Source organism: Electrophorus electricus, chromosome 25 (genome assembly GCF_013358815.1).
Source record: "Electrophorus electricus isolate fEleEle1 chromosome 25, fEleEle1.pri, whole genome shotgun sequence".
Classification (NCBI taxonomy): domain Eukaryota; kingdom Metazoa; phylum Chordata; class Actinopteri; order Gymnotiformes; family Gymnotidae; genus Electrophorus; species Electrophorus electricus.
Genome location: NC_049559.1, coordinates 2162074 through 2170189, shown reverse-complemented (window position 1 = coordinate 2170189; position 8116 = coordinate 2162074). Strand labels below are relative to the sequence as shown.

The 8116-nt window shown below is 44.7% G+C and overlaps 1 protein-coding gene across 2 annotated transcripts; it reads left to right on the top strand.

Annotated features, from left to right (window-relative positions):
* Positions 1-43: 43 nt before the first annotated feature.
* slc9a2 (solute carrier family 9 member 2) lies at positions 44-8054 on the top strand. 2 transcript variants are annotated; one of them, XR_004775648.1, is made up of 12 exons: positions 44-619; positions 890-1353; positions 2675-2925; positions 3727-3944; positions 4234-4433; positions 4608-4697; positions 4820-4890; positions 5324-5488; positions 5591-5693; positions 6470-6586; positions 6708-6927; positions 7017-7047. XR_004775648.1 is itself a non-coding variant. In XM_035523071.1 (12 exons), the coding sequence occupies exons 1-12, from the start codon at positions 343-345 to the stop codon at positions 7400-7402; spliced, it is 2430 nt and encodes an 809-aa protein (XP_035378964.1). In that variant the 5' UTR covers positions 44-342; the 3' UTR covers positions 7403-8054. The 2 variants fall into 2 exon arrangements, 1 of the variants encoding a protein (XP_035378964.1); XM_035523071.1 differs by having other exon boundaries at positions 6708-6795; positions 7017-8054.
* Positions 8055-8116: the final 62 nt, after the last annotated feature.

The following is an 8116-nucleotide window of genomic DNA, read 5'->3' as shown; positions in this document are numbered from 1 at the left end:
GTGCGCTCCAATCAGGTGCGCAAAAAAGCGCCCGCACCCAGCGCCAAAAAAGGGCGTCTACTGCTCGGTACAGTCAAAAATTACGGTGAAGGCATACAAAGGAGAAATTAGCCATGGTCGCAAGTCCTGGGGGCCTTGTACAGCATGCAAATACATGGAAGGACTAACAACGGACCACGACGACAGAATCAGATGGAATTCGTGATCTAAATGAAATTTTTATTGGGTGTTTGTTTTTCTTTTCACCTTCTGTAGTGGGCTACTGCTCAGAGTCCTTGGCCGTAAGAGGAGAATACAGTAGATTTTCTCTAACATTTCCCACAAAGATTTGACTCCTGAAACATGGGCTTTTTATTCTACTCGAGGGCAATTTTTGGCTTTTTCATTTGGTGCTCAATTCTGTCATTGTTCGGCTTTGGAGCTAATGCGGTGCTTTCACAAAAACGGGCAACCAGTCCTCAGTCGGACTTCACAACACGCGTCTCAAAAGACGATGGACCTCAGACTTTTCCCGAACCAGAAGGTCCAAGTCTACCTGTATTCACCCTGAACTACCCTCGCATTCAGATTCCCTTCGAGATAACTTTATGGGTGTTACTTGCGTCATTTGCAAAAATAGGTAAGAAAACCTTCCATAATTCGCAAATGCTTATTTCACTTGGTAACGGGTTTCTGTAATATTCTTATGCACTTTCTTATCTTCTCTTTTTTGATTTTCTTGTCAAATATAAATCGTTCCCAGTGGGGTTCGTCGTTTTCTCATTCGATAAAGATCCTATGACGTGCCTCGTGTTAACCCGTCAAATGCAGCAACCTTTCCAAACCTTTTAAGGCATTTAAGTAAGCTAAATGAACCCATTCTCTTCTCCCATTTAACGTTATCGAACAGGTTTCCACGTGTATCACAAGATCACCATTTGGGTACCAGAGACCTGTTTGCTCATCACCATTGGGCTCATAGTGGGCGCCATCATGCACTCCGTGCATGAACGGCCCCCGGCGGTCCTCACCTCCAGCGTCTTCTTCCTCTACATGCTGCCCCCCATCGTCCTGGACTCCGCCTACTTCATGCCCACCAGTCCCTTCTTCGAGAACCTGGGCACGGTCATGTGGTTCTCCGTCGTGGGCACGCTGTGGAACTCCATCGGCGTGGGTGTCTCTCTCTTCGGTGTCTGCCAGATCCCGGCGCTGGGCGCGCAGGACATCAGCCTGCAGGAGAACCTCCTCTTCGCCTCCATCGTCTCTGCGGTGGACCCCGTGGCTGCCCTCGCCGTGTTCGAGGATGTCAACGTCAACGAGCAGCTGTACATCGTGGTGTTCGGCGAGTCCTTGTTCAACGATGCAGTCACTGTGGTGAGCGAAGTCGCACGAGTCCGCTTTTTAAGCTCGAGGCCAGGGAGGAGCAGGTTGTGTGCCAGAGTTCTACCCCTTCAGAATCCCGGAGGAAGTCGCTGGCGATGTACCGGACCGGTTTAGCTTTACCTTGGGTGTGCATCTGGAATCTTAACTGATGGCTCAGGGTTCAAAGGCAGTGAAAGTCCCCATAGTCACTCATATCTTTTATTGCAAATCAGAGAACTAAATTTAGTGTTTTGTGGAAAGACTCAGTATTATATATTTATAATATTATCATAAGGACTATAATGGCTTGAGTGATTTCAGACACTCTTTCATTTATGTATGTACTGTGAGTATCTTGATCTTATTTTCTATGGTCCTTTCACCCATTGGGGCTACAGTGGGTGGGTTATTGTGAAGTCACATGAGCTATGTAAATAATCTCAGGTTTGAGTGTGTCAATTAAGGTTTAAACGTTGTAAATTATTTAAATACTTGACTTTTGTGGTAGTTCTTGTGAATTGCTATGCATGCAGCAGGTCTCCTTTAACTCTTCAGAGGTCATCTGAAGCAGAAATCAGACCAAGCCTCCACTACAAAGTCACATTACATGCGCCGACATGCGGAAATTTTGAAATGCATTCCAGGACAAAATCCCTCCATCATCTTAACCTTTCAACCTTGTCTCAGTTCAAAAAAATAAAAAAGACAAAAGTGGAATAACACGTACGGGAATAACACGATTTTCCTCTCCCCCCCGGTTCGAACCTGATGTTTCACTTAGACTTTGTCAACTGGCAAATCTTTTGTTTTTTTTTTTCTAACAGTGCCAGACAACAAGAGCAAACATTTGTCCAGGTAACAGCAGGTGTGGTTGCCACCTGAGAACTGAGTTTCGGTGGAACAAACACAAAGGCGAGAAGACTGACACCTTCCTCGCCAGGCTAAAAATAAAAAAGTGCCCCCGGACAGAAATACTTGCTCCAGGACTGACCCACCAAGCGATACTGCAGAGTGTAACTCATTTATTAAATCATTTGTCTGTGAAATGCCGTTGCAGGTGTTTCGATGAACTTTAGCATGTTCTCCACGGTATGCCAATTTGTCCGTATCAGTGCTCACAATCAACATGAGGAAGAAAGTGTATTTGTATTAGTAAATCCAGACGCAGAAGGAACCGCAGTGGAAATAAGCCTTTATATTGTAGCATACCCCCACATTTAAGACGGTGTGAGTGCTGTTTGTATTTTTTTTTAAATGTGAAAGGGTTAAACAAAGTAAATCCATCAATCATATACTGACTCAGCACTGAAATGGCTGTGTTCTGTTTTGTCAGGTGCTGTATAATCTTTTCAACCATGTGGCGGAGCTGCCGGTGGTGGACGCCCCGGACGTGTTCCTGGCCGTGGTCCGTTTCTTCGTGGTGGGCCTGGGCGGGATACTGCTTGGCGTCCTGTTCGGCTTCGTGGCAGCTTTCACCACGCGCTTCACGAGGAAGGTGAGGGAGATCGAGCCACTCTTCATCTTCATGTACAGCTACCTGGCGTACCTGCTGGCTGAGTTCCTGTCCCTCTCCAGCATCATGGCGTGAGTGAAGCAACAAGCGCGCACACACTAGTGGTCGACCTTTCGAGAGCAGGGAGACCTATGGCCGATATATAAAGCCAATATCGTGTAATTGAGCACCTTAGCATTAATAACAAATGTCACACAAAATTGCTGAACTTAAACATTTATTTAACACTGCTATTCTTTGCCATTGTTCTCTCTGCTCACATAGAACTACAATCTGCAGTGCACTTATTTTAGATTAAAAAAAATGTATCAGGTAAATAAAACAATTCTCAACTAAATGTCCACAGGTAATCAAAAAAACTAAACTTGGAAAAACTTCAGCTAATGCCAATTACCTCAAATTGGCATTTAATTGGCTGATTAATTGGCCAGCTGATTGAATGGTCGATCACTATCGCACACACTCATTCACACACAGTCACATACACACTTAGGCAATATAATCTTAGCTATGTAATCCTGTACATTCAGTCACCAGAAGAATAAACACCGCAGTTCAATTAGCTTTGGCCATGAAGATAGATGCCATCCATGGCACAGACTCAGTAAGGCTATTGGAAGAATCCCAAGGTTAAAGTTCACCATGCAGACTCCAGGGTTAAAGGTCAGTTCATCAAAGCAGTGTCGTGGGTGGTGAGGCGTGTTGTGTCCTGATTCTTTCACTGTGCACCTTTGGCATTGCTGCCTGCACAGTTCCAGGATTTCTGTGGGGGGGTTTTTTCTGGTCACCGAATACCATCGACCGCCACAGAGCAGGGCAGAGCTCCTGCCGGCCAATGAGAACCCTGCGTTTGCTTCCATTATTGTTGTCAGCATTGTGACCTGTGCGTTGACCATGAAGCACTACGTGGAGGAGAACGTGTCGCAACGCTCGTGCACCACGATACGCCATGCCATCAGGATGCTGGGCACCGTGTCAGAGACACTCATCTTCTTCTTCTTGGGTGTGGTTACCATAACAACGGACCATGAGTGGAACTGGGGCTACGTCCTCTTCACCCTACTGTTCGCCCAACTCTGGAGAGGTTTGGGTGAGGGGTTACATTAGATATTTAGAAATCTAGATTGATCAGTCTCATTTCATTTTGTATTCACATTCTAGATATTGTGAAAATGCATTCTGGCAGAACTTCCCAAATTAAAACATATCATATCAATGGTAATATCATTTCAATTGTTTGCCTGACAGTGAGAGCAAGAAATAGAGTGAAATTTGCACTATAATTCAGCACAATAGTCCACAACTAATAAATAAATGCAGTCCAGTTAGACCCAGAAAACATGACCCCCAAAACCTCACACACCTCTGCTGTCCTTCAGGCATCCTGGTCCTGACACAGATCATTAACCCCTTCCGCACCATTCCCTTCAACTTTAAAGACCAGTTTGGTCTTGCCTACGGTGGCCTTAGAGGGGCAGTAACGTTTGCCTTAGTCTACACTCTTCCAGACAGCATTTTTCGTAAGAAGCTTTTCGTCACAGCCTCAATTGTCATCATCATCTTCACCGTGTTCGTCCAGGTAATTTCCTCTCAGAGAACCAGTCACCTGAAATGAATGTTTATGGTCCGTGGAACAGCACTTCATACGGGCAGTAAACCGCTCGTGTTATGCTCAATCATCAGTGTAATAATGTCCATTTTATCATATGTAAAAGCATAGTTACATTGTACTATTGTCTGTTTTCCTTCGTAGGGCATCAGTATAAGGCCAATTATTAAACTAATAAATGTTCGTACGACCAGTTGGAGTCGCGACACCATCAACGTCGAGATTCACACAAGGGTAGGTAATCAAAGTCAGACTCTTTTTCCTTGACGATGTGTGCTGAAATACACGTTGCGCAGACCTGTATATTTAAGAAAACCAACTTGGACTTGCCCTAACTGTGCTATCCTGTCTGTAAGCTGATGGAGCACACCATTGCTGGCATAGAGGACCTTTGTGGCCAGTGGAGTCGACACGCTTTGAAAGACAAGTAAGAAGTAACTCTGTTTCGATAAAAACATACCAAGTGTTTGTTATGACAACAGATTGCTAGGCTTACTATGGCTATATTATGGGTTGGCTGTTTTATTAAACAGATTTGACTTTATAAAATAGACTTTAATGTAGACTCCACTGTTAGCATTCTAAGCTCTCCATGTTTGTGTTAAACCACATGAATGTCTGTCAGTGAAATTGACTAAAAACTGCAGACAACCAGTTTAGTCATTTTGGGGACCAATTTTAGAGACTTTTTTTGGCAGGAAACTTGAGGCACATCGGCCGTTTTGGCTAATTATGCAATGCTTTGTTCACAAAACGCAATCACATGGATTTAATGTTGCGTTCGATTTTGATTTCAGGCAAATTACTGAACAGTTATTTGTGACTTAAGGTAAACAAGTCCTTGCTTTGCTTCCCGTCAGGTTCATGAGGTTTAACCGCGTCATCCGGAAGATTTTGATCCGTGACAACCGGCCTGAGTCGAGCATCGTCGCGCTCTACAAAAAACTGGAGCTTCAGAATGCCATGTTGTCCTTGGAGACGATCTCCGGTGATATCAGTGCATCCCCTTCTCTCGTCTCACTGCAGTATGGCTGCATCCTTTGGTGTTCCTTTAATATCGCTTCATGTCTCACCACTTAGGTAAGGGTAGAATTATATTGTTTTCTCCTCTGCTGTTTGTTTCTCAGTGAGAAGACGACATCGTATAAGCCCAAAAAGACAGTGTCGCCCTCTGATCTGAAAGCCATCCACGAGCTCTTATCGAAGAACATGTATAAGATCAGAGAGAGGGTGAGTCTGACACTTTGTGAATGTGAAAGTTTAAGTTTCATATGTTTTTAAATACAGTCTTAGGCCACCAAAGTGGTGTGTGAGTGATATTTCCGCAGTGCCAGGTGGGAGCTCTTAGATTAACATTAGATCTTAGACTAAGAGGAGCTCTTAGATTAACATTAGATCTTAGACTAAGAGGAGCTCTTAGATTAACATTAGATCTTAGACTAAGAGGAGCTCTTAGATTAACATTAGATCTTAGACTAAGAGGAGCTCTTAGATTAACATTAAATCTTAGACTAAGAGGAGCTCTTAGATTAACATTAAATCTTAGACTAAGAGGAGCTCTTAGATTAACATTAGATCTTAGACTAAGAGGAGCTCTTTTAGTGGACTCTCACTTTGTACATTTTGGCTTGGAAAAATCTTAATAGGCAGATCTGTCTGTTTATACTTCTGTTATTTCAGTCGATTTACTCTAATTTAGATTTTGATGTGTACACAGAAATATGCATGTTTCGATTTCAGGCAATTTGTTTGACGATCTGCATTCAGCTTAGATCATGAGCCTGTCAAAATCAAACCCAAGCATGTGACATTTCCTGTCTTAGGATCTCCACTATTCATACACTAAACAATTTTTATTCACTTGCAAGTAACATCAGTCTAATTTCGGGGTAGTCTTTAGAAGATTTTACAGGGGTAAAGGGGACAGGAATATTTTTATCTCTCATCAAATTCCAGGTGTTACAGTAACTTTTGTGACTGCGTGATTCAATCTGGTCCTCTCTTAGACGGTGTCCTACACCGGGAAGCATACCCTGCCTGACGACAGCTGCGCCAGAGAGATCCTTCTTAGGAGACACACCAGCGTCCGGCGCAGTCTCCGCACCAGAAGCCTTCGTGACCCCGTAAGAAGCGTCTCACAGAACATGCATCCAGTTACTCCACATAAAAAAATGGTCATTTCTCAGTAAAATACCACTGTGCAGAATTCCTTATGTCAACCTTTCTCCTACTCTGGTTTACCAGGAAAAGGTCAGAGGGCAGAAGTATTTTTCTCTGCCTCTGGGTCAGAGCCTTGACTCCAGATTCACTACAAAAAAATTCAGTTGCGAGGGTGAGACCTATCGCCACACATTCTGCTACTGGACAACTACATGTTTGTCACACCTTCATTTCTAGTCAAGACATTCACAACCTGCCGTGACGTTTAAAGACACAGTTTAGAGATGCTGGTCTTTGAAGACGTGTAAATATTCCCTTTTGCACTGGATCAGGATTAGCTCTCTTCACACGTTTAGCGGTGATATACAACTTCTTTTTTGTTGTGTTTTTCAGGTGAAAACTCTGCCCCAATGCTGAATGACCTACCAGCCAGGCCTAACCCTAGGCAGTGGCTGCGCTCTTCGTCCAGAGCAAAGACGACTCTGGTGAGGCTGGACACTCTGCGTGAGGCAGGGTTCGTGGAGGACGGGCAGAGGGCAGTGCTGGGAAGGCATGGCCAAGCACGCCTGAGCTCCACCCCTGCTGACGTCACACTGCAAGCTCCGCATCAGCGCCGCGGCGCCAAGGACCGCGAGCCTGACAGCGAGGAGGACGTGTCTGCGTCTCCTCCTCCGAGGAGACGGACCGCGGAGCTTCCTGAACGCGGCGGGGGTGGGGCACGAAGGCCGTTGCTAAGGAGACCTCACTGGAAGCCACAAGACGAGTTGGGCGACTTATAGACGTGGAATTTCAGATGGACTCCTGTAGTATGAGGAAAAGTGTACACTACTGCCCTTGGGCTAAAACATGGGTAACGATGTGCTGCTTCTCTAGGACAGCAGGGGGCAGCATTGAGCCTTTGATTTTACACCATCTTCCTTTTCATGCTCATGATTGTTTCCGTTACACTTTTTGTAGCCACTAATTACATTAAACATCGTCGCTATTGGAAACATTTAAAGCCAACTGCGGCAAAGTATTTTGATGGCCTGAAATGAATCGTTACATTTACAACCTCCTGATTACTGGGCAAAACTGGTAAATACATGTATGTGGGCTGATAAACAACCATGCATAAAACTACTACAGTTCCTAAATTTAAAAGGTTTTTTTTGGTCATTTGTCTTAGGTCCATCATCATTTTGTTAATAATAACTTGGCTTCACACTTGGGGTCATGGTGGTTGCATTTCCCAGGTGTCGATACTTTTGCCGATATTTGCACGTAATTTTGACAGTTTGAGACCTCATATGGACTGCAGTGGAACGCACCTCCTACCATCTCTTACGGCCCATCTCGGTCAACCACAGCTCATCTCCTACCTTCGGCGTGGCTCGCGTTCCCTTGTGCGGCGCAGGAGGCGACTATAGCAGCACGTGACCACAGGCAGGAGTGGGTGTAGTCTGTGCTTTAGGAAAGAGCAGGCTGGATGTGTACAGAATGTACTTATCCTA

Bases quoted from the DNA above. Each gene is read 5' to 3' on its own strand.
- slc9a2 (XM_035523071.1), top strand. From the start codon at position 343: ATGGGCTTTTTATTCTACTCGAGGGCAATTTTTGGCTTTTTCATTTGG. The intron at 1,354-2,674 runs GTGAGCGAAGTC...CTGTTTTGTCAG, and splicing joins TCAACGATGCAGTCACTGTG to GTGCTGTATAATCTTTTCAA. The intron at 6,587-6,707 runs GTAAGAAGCGTC...CTGGTTTACCAG, and splicing joins CCAGAAGCCTTCGTGACCCC to GAAAAGGTCAGAGGGCAGAA.